The sequence below is a fragment of the Vicugna pacos genome, chromosome 25, assembly GCF_048564905.1.
Source record: "Vicugna pacos chromosome 25, VicPac4, whole genome shotgun sequence".
NCBI classification, from domain to species: Eukaryota; Metazoa; Chordata; class Mammalia; order Artiodactyla; family Camelidae; genus Vicugna; species Vicugna pacos.
The window spans coordinates 26,996,907-27,022,488 of NC_133011.1; the positions used below are offsets into that span (position 1 = coordinate 26,996,907).

The following is a 25,582-nucleotide window of genomic DNA, read 5'->3' on the forward strand; positions in this document are numbered from 1 at the left end:
GTGCTTGTCCTTGAGGAACTTATTGATTGACTGGTTTATTCATTCCCCAAAGATTTCTTTAGCACCTGCTACGTGCCAGGAGCTCTACCAGACACTGAGAAGTAAGAACAAGACCGAGGAGGCCCCTGACCTTGCAGAGTTAACATTTGAGTGGAAAAGGCAGAAGACAGACAGATAACAAAAGACGAATAAAAATGATTTCAGTTTATGATTATGAAAGGCATTTTAAGAGGCCACGGTGATTTGGAGAATGTGGGAGAATGTATTATAGTGGTGACATTGAAGTGAAAAGAGGAGGAGAGAGCAGCCATGCAGAGTCTAGGAAGAACGTCTGAGCAAGAGGAAAGCTTAAGTGTTCCAGCCTTGAGGAGGGACCGAGCTGGGCGCGTTCAGGACCTCCTGAGGACCAGGGTGCCTGGGGCTTAGTGAGCGGAGTCCTCTGCGATGAAGCAGGGAGTAGGCAGGACCCACTCACGCAGAGCCTAAGAAATCGCTGTAAAGTGTTTGGGGTTTTTCCCTAAACACATAAATGGGAGCTGAAGGAATGAATCAAGAAAAACATTTTTGGATGGTCCGACCACTCCCTGGGGCATTTCTCCAGCGATGCCAACTTGGCCTGGAAGCATCCACTGTGCCTCCAGGAAGAGGTGGTGAGAGCAGGGATGAAGGACATGGCCTCTGGCCTCAGCTCTGACCCTCAGTAGCTGCGTGACTCTATTTCCTCAGCTGTAAAATGGGAATGACAGTCCCTATCCACTAAGGTCGCTTTGGAGCACTGGGGATTCATGCAGCAGTTAGGACATTGCCCTGTGCAGAGTAAGAGCTCAGAATATTTTAGCTGCTCTTATTATTATTGTTGTTGTTTTTGTTGTTGTGTTAGTATCAGAAAGCCTAGATGCAGATCTTGACTAACAGAGCTGCAGGACCCTGACAAAGCTCTGGCTTCTCCAGGCCTCAGCTTCTCAACTGTCAAATGAATGTGAGGTAATGTCACCATCCCCATAGTCCTACAAGATTTCTATTAAATGGGCAGTGTGCACAGTAGCCAAGCCGGAAACAGCCCTCGTGAGAGGCTCCACGTGGAGCTTACGGGCGCCTTCAGGACTCTCCAGCAACCAGACTACGCTGGTTGTCCAGATTTCTAGAAAGATCTACACTGACTTCTGTTTTGTTTTAGGAGGCGATAGCCAGGGAGGCCAAGGGGCTCCTCCAGCAGCAGAATAAAAAGTTCTCTCTTGATGAAATGATCCAGGAAGCCCAAAACTTTGTGGAAAAAATCCGCTTTCTAGTGGATGAGGTAATCAACTCTAAAGGCAAACTTCATTTGGAAGATTAGACCAAATGTCTTCCCAGTGGGGTTTGAATGTCTGAAAAGGATGAGAGATGGAACATTTTCTCTTAAGCCTGGCTGAGCTGAGCAGGCACTGTTCGTTTGAGGGATGAGAGAGGAGGTTTTAAAATTAAGCTAAATATGTACAACTTTATCTTTTTTTTTTTTTAACGAAGCCTGAGTTTCTGATTCAGCAGGAATCAAAAGCATGCTCTTTAATAGGCTCAAGGAAAGTCAAAATAAGCATGAGAAGTGTGATAGGTTTTTAACCATAAGAAAATTGAAATGCATGTCATGAGAAATTAAAACAGCTTCTGTTTTTTAAGTTAGTTGTAAACAGTATCTCCTGGTGGCTACTAGGGTGGTCTAAACAAACAAACAAAAAAAGCCCTCATATTTGCTTCTGTCAAATAGCAGGGTTTTATGGAGGAAGGTTTTAGGGAGAGGTACAGATTTATTGTTCTGTTGCTCTGGAAAGTTGTTTTTCTTGTTGCAAATCAATCATTCCCTGGACGCATAACAAGTCGTGAGACAGGTGTCACTTTGGAATGCAGGAATTTTAATAAGCATCCGGAAGGTTCAAACCAGGTCTGTGACTGACTGACCCTGTGGCCCGGAAAACCTCCACAGGGATGTCTCTGTTTCCACGTCAAGAGAGGGAAGCCTTCTTAGGATGCCAGTTGCACTGGAGGGTTAGGGGGGTCAAAAGAGCATCTGCTCCCAGTCTGAGAATATCAAAGTTGAGTTGATGACAATGTACCTCCCTTTTGTTTTGCTGGCTCTGTTGGCTCAGAAACATGCATCTCAGACACTCTCAACGTAATGAGCCTCTTGGCAGGCAATTCTGCAATTCCTATCTTGATTAGTTCAACTTTAAAGTCTAATTTTCTGTGCAGTTTAGTACAGTTTCTCCTGAATGACCACCTCAAGTGGAGCTACAATACCTAGCAATCATATTTTAGATATGAAGTCTCTTGTAAAATTGTTTTTCCTTCTTTAAGAGCAAATGAAAAGACATTCAAAGACATTCATGGATTTTTGTCTTTGTTTTTTTTCGTATTCTGGAAATGTTACCTGGCTCTTAGGAGGTCCAGTGCTTGAAGCCAAATCATTTTTACAAGATTGCCAAGAAAAAAAAAAATGAAAAAGAAAAAGAAAAAATTCATGGGAAGGTATAGAAAATGTTTTTTCAGCAGAGGGAGAAAATTAGGCCACCAAGATGCCAAATCATAGGTCTGACTTGCATATTGTCAAAGCATGGTGAGCAGTTTGGGGTTTACATGATCTAAGACTTTCTCAAAGATGCCACGCTTAAGTTGCTCGATTGCATAGGTGTTTAAGTACCTAGGTGGTTCATGTCACAGAACTTGTGTTTTGCAGAAGGGGGGCTGTTTTCAATAGGAGAACCCTGGAAGTACATGTGTTCACACCACCTATCAAATCCATTCCCCTCTGCTCCCACAGCCTCAGCACACCATCCCCGATGTCTTCATCTGGATGATCAGCAACAACAAGAAGGTTGCCTATGCCCGCATCGCCGCCAGGGACCTGCTCTTCTCTCCCATCAGGGAGCAGATGGGTAAACACTGCGGGAAGATCAAAACTCATTTCCTCAAAGTAAGTCTGCACTATTTTTGACTCAAAGACGGGAAATCTCTGTGTTTTCCTGGGTGGCTCAGCATTCCTAGTGTGCGTCCAGATCCCTGAGTCGACCCCCAAGACTTTCAAAGGTCTGAGGACAACGGGGACATCTTGCCTCTTCTTGATTCAAGATGTGTTTAGTAGACCATCCTGGGGCTAAATATTTTCCAGTTTTCCAATTACTATGTCAACAGACACATACAAAATTTTTTTTTTTATATCTAGTGAATATATCCCAAGGTTACTTCAATTTTTACTTTGGTTGCTAGGATGAATGAACTTTTTTCTATTCATTTCCTCTCCCTTTCTCTTGTGTAATTTATCCATCGCATCACTTCATAAGAGTTCATCTATATTTAAAAAATAGATTTCAAAGAAAATTACAAGGAGAGAGGCTTGTATTTCATAGAATTGCTAGCTCAGGATTCCTGATGGCTCTACATTGTAAAAAAAAAAAATACGGAAGTTTTTCCATCTTGGTTGCCTACACCCTTCATGGAGACAAGATTATAATATAGGCACAATCACAATCTCTGGAGGAATTCAGTCTCTAAATCAAGATCTGAGCCTTTCTTGGAGACCTGGGTATTTTACCTTTACTACAAAGAAAGTTCTGTCCCAGAAGTAGACATGAGCAAATATGGAGAAAGAGTGGTCCAAAGCCTTGACACTCACCAGTGGCTGACATCAAGAGCGTGCGATTGGACCAATTAACTTTCCCCAGCTCACAGTAGACTGTCCTGCTGATTTGAGTTCTGATTTCTTGCTATAACATAATTATTCTTCTACTGATTTGGAAGGAGGGTGAGAAGGCTCAAAATCATGCCATGTAAAGAATAGCTGAAGAGATAACAATGTTTAACCGAGAAGAGAGATTTGACCACATGATAGAGATTTTAAGTGTTTGTAGGGCTTCCACATGGATGGCGGGTTGCGTGTTTGTCTGCATGTGTTTCTAGAAGATAGAACCAAGCCCATGATAACCGTTACAGGGACATAGTTCTCTAAATGGCAGGTCCACAATGTGTTTTTTGTCCCCTTGATGGAAGCATTGCAGTGGCAGCTAGGTTAGATAGGCTTTAAGTGCATCCAGCGGCTGGAGTCTACTGTAGATGCGATTGTTAAGTGTTGTAGGCAGAAGAGGCAGTACAGGGTAATGGTTTCATGCTTGGGTTTGGAAATAAGGTGATTCTGGGCTGGAATTTGTCTTCGTTTACTAGGGTGGTTGTAACAGGGTGCCACTGAGTGGCTTAAACAGCAGAAATGTGTTCTCTCCCAGTTCCAAAGCCTGGGAGGCTGAGACGCAGGTGTCGGCAGAGCCGTGCTCCCACTGAGGGTGCTGGGGAGGCATCCTTTCCAGCTTCTGGAAGTGCCTTGCCTTGTGGGAGCCTGACTCCAGTCTTTATATCATGTTCTCCCTGTGCATGTCTCTTTCCCCTGAGGTCCTTTTCATAAGAATCCTACTCCAGACGGACCTATCTGTTAACTCTATCGGTTAATGATCTGTTCTCAAATAAGGTCATATTCTAAGGTGCCGGGAGTTGGAACTTTGACATAGGAATTTGAGGGGAATAACATTTTATCTCTTACTGAATTTCAGGGCTAATATTTACGAGCTTAATGATTTGGGGCAAGTTACTTTACATCTCTGTGTCTCCTATTTTTCATCCTTTAAACGATGATGTTGAAGATGAGGTGAATACCTGTGGGTGAGAGAACACAGGGTTTACATCCCCCAGAGGAGTCACTCAATAAATGTCGTTCAAACTAATGGGAGTCCAACGTCTAGAGGGCGTTTCCGGAACTGTGTGTCCCCTTTACATCCAGAGAAGTGTTTGTGGCTCTCTGTTATTTTCTGTCAGGTGTATACAATGATTTCTAAACCCACTCTGTAAAACTGGAACTGAAAAGAGAAAATGTCACCCTAGTTATTTACCACAATTATTTCTTCAACTTTCTCCATCCATGGATGGACCTCCATTCAATTCTGGGGTCGCAAGAAACACTTGTGTTAAAAAAAAAAAAAAGCCCAGAAAATCCTTTCCAAAGGCCCTGTACTAAAAATACTAGAAAACCAGGGTAAAATTACTCCCTCCTAAATATTTTGATGTATTCTGGCATTATTTAAAATTAGAACAAATAAGAAGTGTCAAATAAAAGGAGTGGACATACTGAGAATTCAAACCTTTGCCCTGTGGCCTTGGCTTACTTCTTTATTTGGATTTTCCTTTTGCCGTTGGTATTGCTTTGGGTGATAGCTCTGTAAATGTGGAATTCCATAGCCCTGACGTGATGAAGTATCTTGATAAGATGATTCAGCAAAATTATTTCTATTCCTATTTCGATCATCACCCCTGCTTTTAACTCCCCCTCCCTCCCTCTCTTTCAATGCCCCTTTCTCTTTACTGAATGTGCATAGAATGTAAATCTCTAAGATTTCTAGGCCAGAGCTGCATCAGAGTTTAATCTATGGAACAGTGGTCCTTTGAGTGGCTCCCAAGTTGAATAAACACCCCAAGTTCAAGCTCATTTAGATGTTGCCGCTGTAGCCCCTGCTTGGAGTTTCACAATGCCTGCTCACCAGTAGAAAACTCAAGGAAGTCCCACAGTCAGGAAGTATCTTTTACTTTTACAATTTTGACTGAGATACAATCACAAAACCTGATAGTGTGGGTTGAGTCTTACTTGGGGCAAAATGAGGACTATAGCCCAGGAGACAGCATCTCAGATAGTGTTCAGGAACTGCTCCGAAAAGGCAGGGGGAAAGCTCAGTATTATATCTGACTTCAGTGAAGTGGGGGTACATGCAGTCAAGTACTTGCTTCTAGTCACGAGGAGCAGATGTCACCATTAATGATTTCAGTGCTTTTCTAGGTATAGGAGACACAAGAATTTGGGCTCATAAAATCTGAAAATATCTAACTATCTGTTATTTTCCTGTTCATCTCCATCCTGAACTCCTTTCAGGGAGTGGTGGAGGTCAGCGGCTGCAGCAGCTCATGATTTAATCCAAGCAGAGTTAGATGGCAAGTGCCAACGTGATCCAGTCCGTGCCTAGGCAGATGGCAAGTGCCAGATTTTCATTGGCACAACGCATGCTGGTCAACCTCATTCATCTGGAATAGCTATCTACAAATTCTAGAAGATACTGTCCCTATGGGGGCCCAGTTGGGGGAATATTAATCTCAGGGAAACAAAACTGCCCCATCCGAATTCACATGACTGAATAGCAGTAAGTCTGGAACAGCAACCAGGGTTTCATGGTCCCTGTTCAGTGCTCTTTCTTTCTCTCTAATTTAACTATATTCATAATGCTACTACAAATACTGGAACAGAATTTGCTGAGCTCAGCCCAGTCCACCATCCAGAAACGCAGGGTTCTCCCCTCCATCAGTCGCAGAAAAGAACATTTGTTACTGAAAGGAAACTCTTCCTCTGGGAGGAGTTGGATGCACTTGGAGCCCAGCCAGAGGGTGGCACCCAGTCTTCTGTTTCTTGTCTCCTGGCATCACCTCTCAGGGCTGAGTCCACCCCTTCTCAGCCTCGTCTCCAGCTCTGTCTCGTCTTCTGCTCCGCACCCTTGAGTCCAGTCCCTTCTTCTCCAACCTCTGGCTTTCCATCCCACGTTCCCTTGGGGGCAGCGGAAAGTGGTCACTGAAGGCACCCTTCTGGGTCCTGCCACCGGGTGGAAGCCTTACAAGGCAAACACATCTTTCAGTCACTAACAGACTGACCAATTTCAACACCGTTTCCATGAATTATCATCTTTCTCTTCTTTTCCCGACTGGCTAAGATGTCCCTTCCTTTGAAGCCAGCTGACATTTCGCCAGGACCCCGGAGGGAGGTGGGTGGGGTGTGCAGGAGGCTCAGACTTCAGCATTCTGTCTCATGCGGTTTTTACACATTGGTGATCATAGTTTTTTGATGTAGTTTGCATTCTTTAATTATTTTTCTCTGTTTTTCCCCCCTCCCTGCCTTACCATGCTACTCTCAAAAGGTAAGAAGTTTAAGTGGTTGGTTAGGCTTCAGGAGCACGTGAGGGAGAACAGAGAGTGGAAAAGAGGGGTGGGCAGGGGAAGACACAGCCCAGGCTGGAAACGCATGTGAAGTTAAACGTGGGATGTTGTTTCTGTGAGCACCCAGGAAGGTGCTCAGTGATGTTGCCTGAGTCCCAGCCTGGATTCCAAAACTTGTCTTGCAAGCAATTTCAAGGGGTGTATTTTTTAAAAGATACATAAACTGCAAACTTTCGGAATGCAGCAGTGGTCCTTGAATAACATTTTCACAAGCTGTTAGCGGAGCTTTGGGTTCTAACCATGAATTCACACATACAGCTCGTTTCCATAGCAGTAGAAATGAAGGCTGTTTTGTGTTTTTGTTTTCCTGTAAGAAGCAAAGGCTGTCAGCCTGGGGCCACGCAGTATTATAAGTTAAGAGTCTTGCTATTCAAACACTTAAAACTGTGGTTTGTACACCAACAGGGAGAAATGCAGAATTTCAAACCTGACCTCAGACCTACATTTTTAGCCAGATGCCCAGGCAATTCACAGGCACTGATCCATGTCAGTGTGTGAGGAGTGCTGGCTTGGAGGCTGGGCTCTGCAGCCAGCTGGAGTAGGGGTGAGACCTGGCTCTACCCCTGTCTCGCTCTGTGATGTTGGACCATTGTCTCAACCTCTCTGAACCTCCTTTTCTTCCTTTTTAAAATACACATAACAAAAGGACTTTCTTTTATAGTCATCATGAAGATGAATGATAACCTGTGGCTTGTTAAGAGTATGCAGGTAACAGGAACTTCTCTGTGTTGGGAGGAACATTAGATCAGGGCCTGGGACAATGTAAGTGCTCAGCACGTGTAAAATATGATTATTATTAGAAAAACAAATAAATAATTCAACAAATATTTACCGAATGTTTACTGCCAAGCACTCTTGTAGGCATTGAGGATGTCACTGTGACCGACAGACAAAAATCCTGCCTTTGTGGACTGATGGCCTAGTGCTGTATACAGATGGCAGAGGGATTGCTTTAATTAGAATGAAGTAACCTCAGGCTCTCAATAACTATTTATTTGATTGAACAAGTGCTCAATGCATTTTAGCTATTATTATTGTAGAAGTGATGCGTTGAGGATTTATTTGTCTTATGATTTTTAAAAGTACCAGTTGCAGGCTGGTTGTCTTTACTAACATCAAAATGACCTTTCTTGTTTTTTATAAGCTGGATCAATAATGGCATCCCACCCTCTAAAGAATAAAATCTAAACTCTTTCCCATACTGAGCAGGATTCTGCAGCCTCGCCTCTGTCACTCTCTGTTCCAGCTCTTTCTTGGCTGAAAGCGCTGGTAAACACTCACCAAACATCAGCCTGTATCGCCACAGCTCATTCCTGCTCCTGTATCTTTGTTCACCTACTTCCGTCTTCCGGGGATGTCTTCTCTCCTGGTCCGACTCCAGAGCACCAATTAGAGCCTACTGGAATACGCGAGTCTTACAGAAGGGATGGAAGTGCCTGCTGCTCCTTCTCTTCCCCCTTAGCATTTTCTCTCTTACACTTGACTTTGCGTTTGGGAAAGTGAATGCAAGTCGGCCTCCTTGTCTGGATGTGAGCTCCTGGAGGAGAGGCCGGGGACTGTGTCTCTGTCATTGCGATGCCCTCCTGGCCCCACTCCCTCAGCAGGCCTTAGTGGCACTTGGTGGTAGTTGCTGAACTGAGTTGCTCAGAATCCTCTTAGGGAACTCACAGAGCAAGATAGGAAGGCAGGCAAAGAGCCAAGCAGTTTGGGATTCTGGGGCTTTCCATGGGCGTCAGGGAAATTGTCAGAGCAAGCCGCAGCCTCTCTTAGTAGGATTTTGTGATTCTTGACAGAAAAGAAGTGGGTCAGAAGAAAGGGGGAAGTGTTGATGGGAAATCCTAAGAAACACTAGGGGCACTTAGAAGAGTCAACAAAAGGAGAGGTGGCCACTCCCAGAATGGAGGCCTTGTCAGAAATCCTGAATGAAGCCAAGCCGGGGGCCTGAGACCCCTTAGATGGCGGCAAGGAGTCCCCTCTTCCTAGTGATGGAGCTGCTCTGCGTTGAGCCGTGTTCTTCACATGCTGAGAACACGTGGATGCCCCCCCACGTTTGTGTACACACAGCATGCACACTAATGCACACATAAACACACAGATTCAATCTAATATAAATATAACTACGAGTCCAAGTCTATTCAAAGGAGAGAGAGCAGGGCAGTGAGGGAAGTTGAAACCACACTGGGTGAGGAAGGGATGAAGGAACGAGAGGTGTTTAGCCAGGAAGAAAGCACACGGTAGGGCAGGGAGGTTCCTTCAAGCCCGTGGAGGCCTGGCCTGTGGGAGAAGCATTTGAGTTCTTCTGAGTGAAGCCAAGAGGTAGAGGCTGTGGTGGGAACTCCAGGCAGCTGGGAGCTCTAGGAGGGGAGATTGGAACTCAGTGTGGGAAGAGGCAGACTGTGGGGGTCCAGAGTCCAGAATCCAGATCTGGCCTAATCTCTCCTGGGTTTGAGTCCAGGCTCTAACACTTAAAAGCTGAGTGATCTTAGGGAATTTACCTAACCTCTCTGAGCCTGAGTTTCCTCCTCTAAAAAACGGGGGAAATAACCCTACGTACCCGCTAGGTTTAAATGATCTAGGGACGGGAAACATTTAACCCGGGGCCTATTTAAGCTTCAGGTCCCATTAAACCTGGAGGCTTCTCTAAAATTGTACATCAACTGGTCTCATTTTAGTATAAGATGAACCCCACAGAGCTGCTCTCTGAACATACCCCCAGGTGTGTCCTCAGAAGGACCTCTTTTCTTAAAGAGTGAAGCCCGTATTGGCTGCTACTAACGAGGTGGTCTTCCTTGTAACCTTTCCCCAGCTTCCTGGAAAACGGCCAGCTGGGTGGCCAGTGCAAGCGAAAATTGACCTATACCTGTGGCTGGGCTCCACCAGACACTCTGGTGCCATTTTGGACAACTTGCCAGCAGGCTACGAAGCCGAAGTGTCCTCCAAAGGGGCTGGCGCCCATCAAACCCCAGCCAACCTGCTCTACCGAGGTATGATGCCCCTGGGCCAAGAGGGTCATAAAATGTCTCTGGTGGGCTTCTGAGCAAACAATAAGTAGGCACGTTATCTTAGGATCAACTTATTTGCCTCTTTTAATACAGTTTCTAACTGTTCCTCCTAACCTTTCAATGTCCCATCTAAAAAGAGCCAAGTAAGTCATTAAGCACATCTGGAATAAACATTTCTCTTTTTCTGCTAATGGAGAGAATGCTTTATGAGTTTCTTTGTAGGCAGATTATATAGATCGAGTTTGCATTTTAAGTGAAAGATGTCTTTTAAGGAAACATCAGTAAGTTCTTGTGCTGATAGGACCTGTGGAATTAAAGCAGATTTTCCCTTTTCATGGCTTTGGAGTTTTGACTATAAAAACAGGTATTTATATTTCTCAGTAATGACCTAATGGAAACTGGTATCACTGGGGTCATTCATGTTTCTCTAGCTTGGTTTGTGACTTGGCCACTTTTAAAAATTCGTCTTGCAAAAAAAAAAAAAATTCGGCATGCTTTATGTAATCCTTTCTTCTGTGTAGATATTTCCTATGTGCTATCATGTTTACATTTTCATATAATTTTTTTAACATTTTTTATTGAATTATAGTCATTTTACAATGTATCAAATTCCAGTGTACAGCACAATTTTTCAGTTATACATGAACATATATATATTCATTGTCACATTTTTTTCCTCTGTGAGCTACCATAAGATCTTGTATGTATTTCCCTGTGCTACACAGTATAATCTTGTTTATCTATTCTACATTTTGAAATCCCAGTCTGTCCTTTCCCATCCCCCACCCCCTTGGCGACCGCAAGTTTGTATTCTATGTCTGTGAGTCTGTTTTTGCTTTGTATTTATTTATTTATTTATTTATTTATTTATTTATTTATTTATTTATTTATTTATTTTAGATTCCACATTTGAGCGACTCATATGGTATTTTTCTTTCTCTTTCTGGCTTACTTCACTTAGAATGACATTCTCCAGGAACATCCAAGTTCATATAATTTTTAATTTTATTATAGATATTAATGCCTTATAGTTGCATTTTGCTTTCTGTTTCTAAGTTGCTTCAATTTGCAGGATCTTTGCTGCTGAATTCACATAGAGTAGAACCCAGTTTTACCTTCCCTGCAACTGAAGTTGAGTTTTAAATTGAGCCAGTGTTTGAAACAGTGAAGAACTGTCTCTAAATCCATGTCTCCTGTTGCCCAAGGCTCCTCTGACTTGGCTGAACTTGACTGCCAGGGCATCTCAGTGGCTCAGGAGTTAGAGAAGACATGGTTCTAGAGATGTTTATCCAGTGGTTCAGCTCCTGGTTTCCATGCCCAATATCAAGGCACAAGAGCAAGGAAAGCTGAGCCCTGTCTTTCTGAAAAATGCACGGTCCCTACCATGTGCCAAGCATTGTGCCCAGTGCTTTATACATAAGACTTAATGTATTTCTCACATCAGCCTGGGGTGGTTTCTTCATTTTATAAGTGGAGAAGGGATTTATCAGAAATGCTTAGAAATTGCCCAGCATCACACAGCTAGTAAATAATGGAGCAGACTCTCCCTAAACCCTGCTTTATTTCCCCTGTTTACCTTCCTGTCTTCAGAGAGTTTTCATCTTTGGGTGAAAAACACCCACATCAAAGTGATCTTCTTATTTCTATAGACACTCTCTCTAGAGACCGGAGGTACCTGGACATACTTGCTGTTCCAGCTACTCACAATTCAGAGAGGAAAGCCTTTTCCCAAAGCTTTCTGGTCCCCTGTGGCCTGTTCCTCTCATAGGGTGACCTGAGAAACTTTCTCTGCTGTGCTCTGACACTGATGGTTTTGGCTGCCTTCCACACCTACTGGAGAATTTTGTTTCTTCATTCATTTTATGCTTCAGAAAATATCCATTTGATGAATAATTAGTTTCCACCAGCATATGGATGATATGATGGGAAAACTAGGGGTGGATGGAGAGCCATGGGAGAGGTGATCCTGGTCCCCTGGTGGGGACAATCAGACACGTCTCTAATAACCACACATAGCACAGAGCTGGGCCCAAGTATGAGAGCCAAGAGGAAGCCAGCCTTATTAGTTTAAGGAACAGAGCTAGTAAGACTCAAGGTTTTCAGAAAAACCTAGGCTAAATGGCGCCCCCTGGAGTTGTACCTATGTGGCTGCTGTTGGAAGCTTTGCTAAAATTCTGGGGTTAGTCACTTCAGGGCAGCTGGTGGACATTCTCAGGGGATGAGCCATCTGCAAGTTCACTTCCAGGTGAGAAATTTGCCCAACTTCGTAACGTGTGAAGGAGTATGTGGGCTCTCTCTAGGCATGCCCCAGTCAGGAAGTTCTAAACCATCTGCTGAACAGCCCTTTGTTGGTTGTCACCATTTTAAGGAGCTGTCTTGGGTAAGGCGGTGAAAGGGAACAGGCCAAGGACCATCAAGTCCGTGAACCGAGGAGCGTGATGAACTCAACTCTGACGTGGGTTCCTCCACTGAACCCTGGTCTGCCCTCTCCTGCAGCCCGCTCTCTGCCTCCCATCCCGTCAAGCAGGTGTGCTCACTCCTGCCTGTGACAGCCCGTGTCCTCTCCCTGGATCTCTCACAGGACACTCAGCCCTGGTTCCCATCACTGCGACTGAAGTGGCTTGTTCTCTCTGCAGCCGCCTCCCTCGAGCTCCCCAAGGGCAGGGGCTGTCTTAGCTGCTTCAGAGCCCTCAGAGGCCAGAACCGTACCTGGTACACAGTGGCACTCAAAGTGACATTGGCTGGCTGAGTGGCAGAATGAATGAATGGATGACTCAAGACTTTATTGAGTTTATTAAAGCAAAAATGATTTGTGGAATAGTCCTTTTCTAACACACACACACACACACACACACACACACACCAGTGGAAACAGGAGACTTACTAGAAGGTAAAATGTGGTATTTAATTTAATTTTTTTATATTGAAATATAGTTGATTATACCATTTTCAGGTGTACAGCATAGTGATTCAGTCTTTTTGCAGATTATACTCCAGTATAAGTTATTACAAAATCCTGGTTATGTTCCCTGTGCTGTACGATATATCTATTTTATACACAGCAGTCTGTATCTGTTAATCCCATGCCCCTCATTTGTCCTTCCCCCGCCCTCCCTCTCCCCTTTGGTAACCACAAGCTTGTTTTCCATATCTGTGAGTCTGTTTCTTCTTTGCATATAGATTCCAAAAAATTGGCATTTTAGAAAGAGACTTGGATTTTAGAATCTGACCGAAATGAAATGCAGGCTCTGGCACCAGTTAGCTCTGCAAACTTGGAGACGCATTTGAGCTGTTCTGTGAGCCATTTCCCTTCGCTCTAAAATGGAGATAATGACATATATTTCTCAGGGTTGTTACAAAGATTAAAATCCACAAGGTGGTGAAAACACCAAGGGAAATGGCTGACTCTAAAGTACCCACGAACGTGACCTCTTCCCCCATCTTCCCTGCGTCCGTTTCGGTCTCAAAGGTGGGCGGTGCCTGGGGTCTCCTTTGTCTGTCTCTGGATGCACCCACAGATGCACATGCACACACTCACTCACACACTGTTCCCGAGAAGCCCACTAATGCTTGCCTCTTTCCATTATTTGTCCACAGACCGGCACATCTTTCAGATGAGAGCTCACATGTACCAAGCCCGGGGCCTCATCGCAGCCGACAGCAACGGACTTTCAGACCCTTTTGCCAAGGTCACGTTCCTTTCCCACTGCCAGACCACAAAGGTAACCAGGGAAGCCCTCCTGCTTTCTCCCTGCAGCCTGCAGCTGATCCACCACAGACCCCAGGAAGGAGAAAGAGGGGTCCGTTGCAAATACCCGTGTCTCTGAGTATGTAGGTGTTTCAGACTCAAAAGCAGGTGCGCAAGGAAGGACAGACATGGGGAAGGTCTACTGTTCCGATGTGACCCGTTGTCCTGAAGCCAAGAGAGCAAGTACCCGAAGAGAAGGAAGGGTGGGAGGAAGAGAGGGATGAGCAGGAAAGGCACCTGGCCCCCAGGTTGCCTGCTGCAGTGACGGGCACAACACCAAGTTCAGCGGGCATGAACGAAGGAGAACAGCACAGATGACCTGCGTGGGGCTTCTGACCCAGTCTTCACAGAGGGGTCTTGGTGGCAAGGAAAGCTTTCCTGCTTTGTGGTCAGGAAGCCCTGGACTTGGCACTGTCACTTTGCACTTCCAGCTGGGGGACTTTGCACACTTTGAACACCTCTGCCATTCAGTGCGTCCCTCTGGAAAGTACTGCTTCCTGATGGATGCTGTGAGGATCAAAGGAGATGGATCTGTACCTGTTTCCTCTGTGCTTTCTCCCTTTCCTGTACACTGAGTGCCGACATGTGAAAAGGGGTCCTAATCAGTGAATACCCAGTAGGCGCTTTTCTCATTAGGGCATCGTTTCTAAGGATTTCCTCTGTTCTCGGAGCGTCACTGTTCTGAGAAGGGGAAGCTGAGTGAAGGATTTGCCCACCTCTGGGAGTTTAGAGGTCTTCCCCTCTCACCCTGGGTTGAGAGAGGAAAGGAGTGAAAGAGGAAGGGGTTTCTCTTGCAAGAAAAGAAGTGGCTTGTTTCTGCAGAGAGGAAGGGGTTCCTTTAAGGCGTTAAGACAGAGTTAGGACACAGAGACCTAAGGTTTCATTCCAGCTCATCTACTCTCTAGCTGCGTTTGCTCACCCAGCCTCAGTTTGTCTTCTTACTACAGGGCTGTTGTGAAGAAGCAAGAGTTAGGTGATGGCTGAACGGTGGCCAGCGCGTTGGCTGATGTTAAGAGGGCTGACGTTTCTTTCCAAAGTGAGGCCGTGACCTGGGAGACCGCGTTCTGACTTCTGACACTCAGACTGAGATCCCAGTGTGAACCAGTGCCTCATCCCTTTCACCAGCACTGGTGGAGGGCTTGCTCTGTGCCGGGTCCCCTGCTGGGCTGGCGGGAGCCGGGGACCAGGCTCTGCTCTCCCACAGTGTACAACCCGGGTGTGGAGGCTGGCAGTCCTTGGGCAGACGAGTCGGCCACGCTGTGATAAACCCCGCAGTGCTGGACCGCCAGGAGCCCCTGGAGAGAGGGGTTGGCTCTGCCTGGGAGGGAAGGTGACTCCATCTTCATTCAGTGAGTGAGCATGAAAGTGAGAAGGCTTCAGACCACTTCCCGCCCCCTGTGTTTTGAGAGGTAGATAGTATGGGGATTCGGACTGTAGCCGTAATGCCCGGGTCCACGTCTGGGCCCTTCCACTTGTCGGCTGTAGGACATTAAGCAAAATCCTTTTTGTCCTCAGCTTCTTCATCCATAAAATCGGGATGATGATATTGTATATAGCTCTCCGAGGGGGAAGCCCCTGGGACAGTGTTCTGTTTGTCACAGCTTCTATGTGACTCCGTGTTATTACCGTCATTGGGGCTTCCCACCAGAAGCTATGGGGATTCTTAAAGCGGGGACCCCTGGAGGCCTCCTCTGCCTGCACCACTGAAATCCCAGGCCCTCGGAGGTGACCTCAGGGCTCTGGGTGGGGCAGGCGGTTGGAGTCAGCTCCCGGGGCTGCTGTGTAATTCTCTTTCCACTTTGCATCTCCAGATAGTAGCTGCATGTGAGTTAGACTCCTGTCTTCAAAGGAACAGATGACATTTGCTTATCAAATAATCATTTGAAAGCAAAAACAGGTTTTGGTAAACCCTGGACTTTGCCTCTGTTCTTTTGAACCGAGTACCTAATTTTTGTTAATAATAACAGCTGTCATTTAGTTAAAACTCCCTCTGTGCCAGGCATGATGCTAAGCACTTCGTGTGCATCTTTTGCTACATCTAACTGCAGCCCAAAGGGAGGTATTACTGGTGTCCCCATTCTGCTGATGCAGTAGAAGATGGTGGAGCCACGAGGGAGACCCAGGTTAGTCCAATTCCAAAGTTCACCTAACCACTCTGGTTCTATTTTGGTAAGAAAGGGTTCTAGTTTCCCTCCCCTGTTTCAGTGCTGGGCTGCCTCAGAGGGACAGATGTGTGTGTGATCTGCTCCACTCTTGCACTCTTCAACATGGGGAGAGCTGAGCCTGGGGACCCTGCAGTCATAGCTGAGCTGGTCCACTGTCCACCAGGTGGCACACGTCTGAACAGACCACGTGTTGCTCAAGGAGAACTGTCTCTGAAGGGCTGGTCCTGCCGGTGACGCTTTATTTGGGACCTAACAGTACCAAACATTTCAGAAGGGGAATCCAGTTACTCTGGGCATCACTGAGGATGTGGGACTTGGAGAGCTTGTGATGGTAGGATGAAGGGAAAGGGAGACAACTCCCAAAGAGAAAGGCTTTGGGGATAGAAAGGGAGAGAGACTCAGTGGCTAAGAGGGAACCTTAGATGAGAAGGAGGGGGAGCTTTAGGGGGTGGGGAGCGTGCTACCTAAGGTTTCAAACAATCATGCTGATGTTGAGTCCTGAGGACACGGGTGGTCTCTTGTTAGACACAAGTATCCCAGTGCACCAAGATTGGCACGTGGTAGGAGGTATTTGCTCAATGTTTACTCATTTATAAACGAACTGGGATGGGCAATAAGCACTTATTGAGCACCTACTGTGTGCCAGGCACTTAATATGTTTTAACTCAGATAATGGTCGTGACAACTCTACAAGTTAGGAAAAGTTGAAACCCCACTGAAATGAGTGAGACTAAGGTTCAGAGAGGTTAAATCACCTGCCCGAGTTGGACATAGGCAGGTGGCAAAACTAGGGTTCCATTCCAGGGGGTCTGATTCTAAAGCCACTCTCTATCCATGGTATCTCACTCCTTTTTCAAAGTCTTAACTGTCTCCACAATCTCCCACACAAAGTCATTTAACACAGTTATAACGCATAACTCCTTAAGGAAGCCCTGGGGAGATGGGGCTGGTTGCGGGCACCTTGGCAGAGAAGTGGGAGAATGTATTTTCATGTGGGTGAGCCTTTGCCCCAACCCTTGGGGTCCTTTTACGCATGAGAGCAGCTCTGAGGACAGGTCAGTACCCACTCATTCATTCGTGCGAGCAGTTACTGGGGACCTGCTGCGCACAGGATGCTGTGTTATGTCTGACACTGTGCCTGTTACTTTGAAGGAATAAATATATGGTGAAAGGATGAATACTAGCCTCTGGGATCTTACCAAGTGGTAATTATAGCCCAAAGTGCCAGGCAAGCCATCCAAATATTTCTGTAGGAAAGATGCTGTGAGGATCATAGATGACTTTGGTATCACACTGTTGGGTACATGCTGCAAAAAAGATCACATTTCTATCTTCAAAAGAAACATAAAAACACATAGTTCTTGTGATGTCAGTCACTGACACAGTCTAACTTGGCATTGCAACACCATGACTCCTGTTCACAGGCTGGTGGAAGCCATTCTTTTCCTGTCCAAAAAGTTAAGATTTTCTCTGAAATGTCATGTTAAAAACCTCACTGTGTCTGAGGCATAAAGTACTCTAAAAGCACAAGGCAAGGAAGGAAGGAAATTGTGGAACGCATGATATTTTTATGACTCATAAAAAAGAGCAATAAAAATATTCTTTGGCGACCACAATGCAAATGATTTAATGCCGTGACTAGAAATGGCTCTTGATGTAAAACTCTGAGATGACAGTTTTTCTTTGGACTTTAGAGCCTGGGCAGTTAGTTGGTCCAGGCCAGATCTCTGTCCCATCCCTCTGGGAGTGAATGACAAGGGGTGAGGGTGCAGTTCCGAGGCGGTGTGGAAGTGTCCTCGGGACCCAGCAGCCACGGTGCGATCTGTGTTTCCCTGTGAAGTCGCCCACTTGCCTGCACCGCCTGGGACACTGCGACAGGTGCCTTTTTCTGGGACTGACCTCGTATATTTATGTAGCGGTTTCTGCCCAGGGGCAGAGTTCACGCATCCTGCAAACCCTGGCCTTTAGCTCTGTGGAACTGGCATGTTTCCAAACATCCAATGAAACAGAGGATGCAGTCTCATCCATCACACCCTACCTTCGGAAGTTACCACTTGAATGGCCTTGCGGGGGTGGGGGAGCTGTGAGCCACTTCTAAGTGAGATACTCATGGTTCTGGACCAATTATGAGGTTGTTGTCCTCCTTTGCCCTTTGGTTTCTCCATCTGCCTAATGACTGTAGCCAACTTCCAATGTCACAATTTGCTGTGGAGGAAAGAACGATGTCATGCAAGATGGTGACAGTTATTTTGAAGACCTAGGTCAATTCAAGGCAGTCAAATAAATATGCACAAAACAGTGGAACTCCATATAAGGGATCTTAAATTGAAATCCCACTTTCAAGTATTTGATGACAAAATTTGATTTGCTTGTAAGCAGAGGTCACCCCCATCCTCAGTTTGCCTTTCCAATAAAATGGAAATAATTTTAGCGTCTACTTGGAGAGGGTGGATGAAGTTAGCAGCCTGGGCTTTGGTGACAGATGATCCAGGTTAAATCCCGGTTCTGCCACGTACTGGCTCTGGACAAGTAAGCCTTGGTTTCCTGGTCTGCAAAACATGAATAGATGACCATATCCATCTCCCAGAATTGTTGGGAAGTTTGGATGAGACAGTGCATGCGAGGTGTGGCAGCCAGAAACTTATGCAAGCTCCTCCAGGGCAGGGCATCTGCATCCCTAGGTTCTGGTACTTAGCAGAACATCAGTTTCCATTGTCTGAGTGTTGAATGACTGAGCAGTGATGACCAGGATGTGTCCTCTTTGCCCTCCGTTAGTATCTGCTGAATGCACCTCGGAGCCCCCTCCAACCCAGTCGAATGATCTTTTGCTTTTCTTCTGGCGTCACCTTCCAGGTCATTTCCCAGACCCTCTCCCCGACCTGGAACCAGGTGCTGCTGTTTAATGAGCTGGTGCTGCACGGAGACCAGAAGGAGCTGGCGGAGTCCCCGCCTTCAGTGGTGGTGGAGCTGTATGACAGTGACGCGGTGGTGAGTGTCCCAGGGTCCTGCTGACTCTTCCTCGAGAAAAATGCCCTGTTCCCCTAACCTGCTTTATTTCACCAGCCTGTGACTGTGCCCAGGGGCAGTCCCCTCCTCACAAAAATCAGGAAAAAACACTATTTTACAGAACCAGGAAAATTAGTGGTGATCATTTGCTTTTAGTAAAGGATTTTTCACTTAGATTTCCCTTCAGCTTGCAATTACAATAGGAAATGGTTCACAAAAGTCCAGTCGACTTGAACTTCTTCAGAAATATAATTATATAAAGCAATCTGCTGTTGCATCCAGCCCCCCGCTAGTTCGTAGCCTTTTGCTGCTTAATAAAAATGTCCATGCCTTCTGGAAACAGAAAGTCTTGACTGAGCTAGCCTGGCTGGAAGAAAATGGATGTGTTATGACTGATTCAGCCTTTGTTTTGGGTCTTTTTTGTTGTTGTTGTTGCCTCTAAGCCCTGAAACAATGCATCCATCTCTATCTCATTTCTGTTGCTATGTTAGCCAAGCCTTTTCCTCTCCAAAGATGTCTGTGTTCTAAAACGCTGGGCAGATTCAAAAGCTTTTTTTCCTGGGGGATATTTTTTTCATCACTAAAACAAATCTTTTTCTTTATTAAATTAAGAAGTCTAAAGGGAGAGGCAAAGGCTTGTTTTCTTTAATGCCTTTACTTCCTCTGGAGATTGCAGAAGCTCAAATGTACTAAGTTGTTCCAAGAAGCCTTCCTAAAGCCTCTTCACCTCCTCAGAGCATCCTGACGGCTCTGACCTCGATTCAAGGTCAGGAGGAAATTAGAATGGGAGAATTGTAGAAGGTGAACAGGGATCTTGGGGAGCACGATGCCCCCTCTTGCTTTGGAGAAGAGGAAACAGAGACCCAGAAGGGTCAAATGCCTTCCCTGTTCAAGGTCACAGGTAGCTGGAAGCAGAGCCAGAACTTGAACTTAGCCTCCTGTGTCCACTCTTTCCTGTACTTGTGGGAGTGGCTGGTGTGGCTGCATCCCTTTATCTACTTTTCCATGTCACTCTCTCTGGGCCCCATTCCCCCATCTGTAAATTGGAGCTAGATGGATATGTATTCCACAGTTGTGCTTCGAGTATAGATCTTCTGTAGAGAAGGCCACAAAATAAGAACCTTTTAAATTGTGTCCCTAACAACATGATTCCAGTTCTAAGTATTTTTACTTGACAACCAATAGCAACAATCAAGCATCTTCGAAAGCTCCTCCTAAACCCACTCCCCAGACCACATGGATTTCCCTTTGCCCCTTTGCTTTTCAGACCCCCTTCTAGATCTCTATTCAGCAGCTGCCTTTCTGAGCCCCACCCCCAAGCTAAACTCTGCACAGAAAAATAAGCTTACATTCTCACATCTAGAGGAAAAGGGGCAGGGGACGGTTTAGCTCAGTGGTAGAGTTTCTGCTTAGCATGCACGAGGTCCTGGGTTCAATCTCCAGTACTTCCATTAAGAAAGAGATAAATAAACCTAATTACCTTCCCCAAAAAAATTTTTTTAAAAAAAAGAGGAAAAGGAAATGTGGGAGAGAAAGAAAGTATGAATGCGTTGGTATTTTCCTCCTTGAGAGATACCTGCAGACATGCAGAAGGTTCTGTTCGCACCTGTGGGCTGCAGCCATCACAGTCCTGTGGTGACGATCAGACTTTGGATTCTGACTCTGCAGGACCCGGCTTCCAGTCTAGAGCTTTCTGTTCTGCCCAGTGGCTTGTGCCCTCATTCAGGTCTGCTGGCTCTGTAAGAAATGAGTTTATATTTGGCAAATGGGTTGCTGGCATTTATGTTTACTCTTTTGTTTCCAGAGCTATTTGTACTTAATTTTTTTCCGAGGTAGGATTATGGAGAAAATAATTATGTGGCCAACCACTCATTTCATATTCAGTTGCCCTGACTCCAGCCATATCAGAAACAGATCTGATGCTACCAGTGGATACCAGTAGGCAGCTCTGTTTGTTTTCAAGTGTGACTGAGCTAAATCCATTTCCATCCCAGCCAAGCTTCCTTCTACAGCTGGGAATGCAAGTGCTGGTTTGTGAGTCCAAAAGCAATGAAGCAGTGCAGGTACTAAAACCCAGCCTTAGCCAAAGAGAATATGGGCACTGTTCTTGGATGTGAAGGTCATTTATCTAACTCAGTAAATATGGAATGAGTGCCTGTCCTGTGCCAGGGGACACAGCAGTGACTAAAACAGACAATCCTTCCTGTATGGAACTTACATCACAGCAGTTCCCAGGATAAATAGCGAAGTAGCCCTATGGTCCAGCCCCACGCTGCTTCTGGGGGAACATGGACTTAGCCTCCTGGGAGCAGACATGAGGAGGAGGCCGGAGATGGCACCATCCAATAGTTCTTAAAGAAACTTACCACCCAGCATACGTGCAAAGCTATTTCAATATTCTTTTACTACCAAGAACAATAGGGCAGAATCACTCTATTAAACATGCTAACCTTCATCATCATCATCATCATCATCATCATATTATTATTATTATTATTATTATTATTATTATTATTATTATTATGTATTGAGTACTTACTATATTCCAGTCATTGTGCAAAGCACATACATCATTCTATTAATCCTCATGACTCCATGTACAGGTATTATTTTTAACCTCTTTTTAGGGATCAGGCTCAAAATGTTGAGTAAGTGACCCAAGACCATTGATCTAAAAAGTAGAAGATTTGAAAACTCCAACTCACGTTTGCCTGGACTCCAAACTTGTTTCCAGCCACAATGCTACCCTGCCCTGGAGAGTTTTTGGAATACTTGGTGCCACCTTATTTCTCCTTTTCCTCTTCATCTACCCTGAGTGATTATTTTAACTTTATTCCACTGAGCTAAAAACACTGAAAAAACAGATAATCCCTAAGAAAGCCTTGAGCCATGAAGCTGCTAAAATGACCCTCTTAAGAGTTTTCCCTGGGAGCCCAGATGAATTCCACTGCTCCCCAAGCCTGTGGAAAGGGATAAGAGGGGCTTAGCAGAAGAAGAGAAGGAGACAGACAGTAGCAGGAGGAAGACACTGAGGCTGACAGTTTTGTGAAGATTAATTACAAAATTACATTGATGCAGATCAGAACCAGGGAGGTGGCTGTCAGGACAAAAATTCATTCTTTTTTCTGCCTTAGGGAAAGCCAGAATATTTGGGAGCCACAGTGGCTGCTCCGGTTGTGAAGCTAGCCGACCAGGACTATGAGCCCCCCAGGCTGTGCTATCACCCTATCTTTTGCGGGAACCTCTCTGGAGGGGACCTCCTTGCTGTATTTGAACTCCTGCAGGTAAGTGAACCAGCAGTGACAGCTGCACTAGAGGTCTATCTGGTCTACCTGGCCAGAGAAGCCGCCTCACTGGAAGAGTATTTCAATGAGGTTTAAGCATGTTCCTTCCCTATTATCCTGTGTCTGGAGATGTCTCCTTCTGGGGATCTGGGAGATGCCATTTAAGAACTCAGATGACAGGCTAGGAGCAGGGGAGGGGAGGACTAGAGAAATTTTCATCTTACAAATCTTAGGTTCTAGGATTCCAGGATGATAAATCAAGTGAGAGTCTAATAGAACCAGCTCTCACCAGATTCTGTGTGTTGCACAGAAACATGGACTGTTAGAACCGAAAGTGACCTTCAAAACCAGCTGGTCCAGTCTTCCCTTAATAGAGAGTCCAGGTGATTTTAGGCTGTCAAAGAGTAATTTTAGGTTGAAACCAGGTAGAGTGTCAAATAACATTGAATCGATATTAAGGGAGTTTTGCTTTTTTTCCCCTCCAGATTTTTTGAGATATAATTGACAGATAATGATGTATAAGTTTACAGTGGATAACTTGATAATTTGATATATGTCTATATTGCAGAATGATTATCACAATAAGGTTAGTTAACACATCCATCACCTCACGGAGTTGGCCTTTTTCATGAGTGTGTGTGTGTGTGTGTGTGTGTGGTGAGAACTTTAAAGATCTACTCTCTTAGCAGCTTTCAAGTGTACAATACAGTATTGTTAACTATAGTCACCACACTGTACTGTACTGTCCCCAGAATTTATTCATCTTCTAACTAGAAGTTTGTATCCTTGACCACCCTCGCCCACTTTTTCCGCCTCCCTACCCCTGGCAGCCACCAATCTACTCTCTGTTTCTATGTTTGTTTTTTATTTTAGACTCCACACATAATTGATATCATATACTATTTGTCTTTCTCTTTGACTTATCTCACTAAGCATAATGCCTTCAAGGTCCATCCACATTGTTACAGATGGAATTTTGCCTTTTTTGATCCTTCTAACTACGTTTAGAGGGAAGTTTGATGCCCATCTAGCTCTAATACCTCTCTTAACTTGCACCTTTCCTTTTCAAGAAAGATCACAGGCTTCAGGCTCAATGCCTCTAAAAAAAAAAAAAAAGATCAATGTTACCTACAGGAACATTTCCCAAGGTCAGCTTCTTGGAACACCAGCTCCTTCAAACATAGTGAAAAGAAGGTTTAAGAGATGCTACTCATGACATATTCCAGTAACATTTTGTTTTCATTGGTTTTCTTTTTAAAGTTACTTACCATTTGTGGTAAGTACTCCTTGTTTTACTTAGCAACTTGAAGTTTCCTTTCTGAAAACAAAACTGTATCTAATGAAAATGTTTACTGGCTAATAGTACAGGGGGTGAAAGCGGTAGAGAAATGGCTGACTTGGGAAACCAGATCTAGTACAGTGCTCCCATTTTACATGTCAGGAAGCTGAGGCTCAAGGTTAACTGGATGGGATTCAATCACTGCCCTTTTCACTACACAAAGCTTCCTGATCCATCAACCCTCTAATCCATCAATGAGGGGCGGGCCAGCTGATCCCCACAGGGCCCTGCAGGGCTGGGCTTTTTCCCAGTTCCGTGGTCCCACCTCTGATCCCCCATCCCTCCAGGGGAGCTGAGGGGACTAGCCCGAGGTCCTGCTGCTTCCTGACAGCGGGGTGGTTAGAGACGGCATTGTCAGAGGCAAGCAGCCTAAGAGACACAATTCATTAGGGCCTCATTAGGACTTCCTCTCGGCTGACTACTTGTCCAGAAAGTAATTTGGTCATCAATGCAACTGTCTCAGCCCGTGGAGCTCGTACATGCTGAGAAGATGGGAATGGGAAAATGCCTTCATTCGTCACCAGCAACTCTTGGTTTCCACCTGTGAGTGGTTTACCTTCAGCCGCTCCATCTCCATTACTGCAAGGCTTCCTGTCTCAGGGAAGAAGGGTTTAGCTCGTGGGTTCTTCGATGCCCTAGACTGAACTCATTATCTCCACTTTCCTCCCTCTGGAGCCCTGTGGGAGGGTCTGAGGATGAAATGAAGTAACCAAAGGCTTCCTCTTGGCCAAGTCAGAGAAACACCCCAGAGAGGAAAACCTCCTGCTCCAAAGCAACGTTTAATAGAACATCTGGCTTCCAAGGGTGGCTTGAAGGGTCAGCTGGCCTAACATCTGAGACTCAGAAAGAGAAAGGGACTCATGCAGGGTCACACAGCAGAGCCTGGTTTCTGGGCTCAGTCCACTGATTTCTGCCCTAAGCCTCCAGAGAGGACACGCTCCAAGGGCTGAAGGGTAGAATGACCACAGTGGCCGGGATTGAATCAGGGGAGGCTTTTGGAAAGATGTATGTGTTGAGCCAGGGCGTGAAGGTAATGAGGGGTGGCTCACATAGTGAGAAAGACACTTTCCGTAGTAGATTTTCTAAGTACTTGGATGAGATTTCAATAAAGCACGGTGATTGTCCTCCTTGTTTTGTCAACTCCAAATGCACAGGAGACAACACTTTTTCATCTCAGAGGTCTGCCTTCAAAAGACGTCATTTTCTGTTTCACTGATTAAAACGTAGCCTGTATGTGATTAAATGGATCTCTTGCAGTGGATAGTGGGGGAAGGGTTAGATCTCAGAGGTTCCGATCAGAGCCCCCTCTCCATTCCCGGCTGTGGTTTCGCGTCACTGGATCGGGTTGTGAGGACCCACTGCTTGTCTTTTCCGCCCTCCCTCTCTACTGTGAGCTCACTGAAAGCTTATTAACCTGTTAATCTGTGGCACATTGCAAGCGCTCACTAAATGTTGATTACCCTTGTGAATGAACGCATTGGTCAATTAAGAAATAATTAAGTGTGAGAAAATGCACTGTCTTGGTTTATATTTTAAGCTACTGTTTTAACCAGAGGAATGTTTGTGACAGTCTTTCCCACGAGGTGACTGTGTGGCTGTGTGAGTTTTCCGTACTTCCCCGGACCTTCTAACGTGCTTGTTCTGTGTGGTAGGTCCCTGCGTCTGGGCTGCAAGGGCTCCCTCCCCTCGACCCACCCGATGTCGCTCAGATCTACCCGGTTCCTGCCTGCATTCGGCCAGTGCTGAGTAAATACCGCGTGGAGGTATGGTCTGGGGAAGGATGGGGTTGTTCGTTGAGGCTCCAGGGCACAGGTACTTTGCAATCATGCCTGCCTTATGTAAGTGGACTCACTGGGGTGGAAAGGAGACAGCTGATCAAACCGAGCCCTCCAGGAGCAGCACAGTCCTTTCCTGGAAGGACGTACCCTTGTTCTCAGGCTGGCACGTCTGACTTTGCCACACCTGCGCCCGCTGGCTCCGCCCTGGGTCTT

The 25,582-nt window shown here is 45.5% G+C and overlaps 1 protein-coding gene across 1 annotated transcript in view; it reads left to right on the top strand.

Annotated features, from left to right (window-relative positions):
• Nucleotides 1-25,582, top strand: part of FER1L6 (fer-1 like family member 6) — a 122,488-nt gene that overhangs the window by 58,882 nt on the left and 38,024 nt on the right. Inside the window, exons 17-23 of the mRNA XM_006211403.4 lie at nucleotides 1,178-1,297; nucleotides 2,795-2,947; nucleotides 9,854-10,031; nucleotides 13,647-13,771; nucleotides 18,816-18,950; nucleotides 22,103-22,252; nucleotides 25,244-25,354. Of these exons, the coding sequence (XP_006211465.2) occupies nucleotides 1,178-1,297; nucleotides 2,795-2,947; nucleotides 9,854-10,031; nucleotides 13,647-13,771; nucleotides 18,816-18,950; nucleotides 22,103-22,252; nucleotides 25,244-25,354 (972 nt within the window). The remainder of the gene's footprint in view (nucleotides 1-1,177; nucleotides 1,298-2,794; nucleotides 2,948-9,853; nucleotides 10,032-13,646; nucleotides 13,772-18,815; nucleotides 18,951-22,102; nucleotides 22,253-25,243; nucleotides 25,355-25,582) is intronic.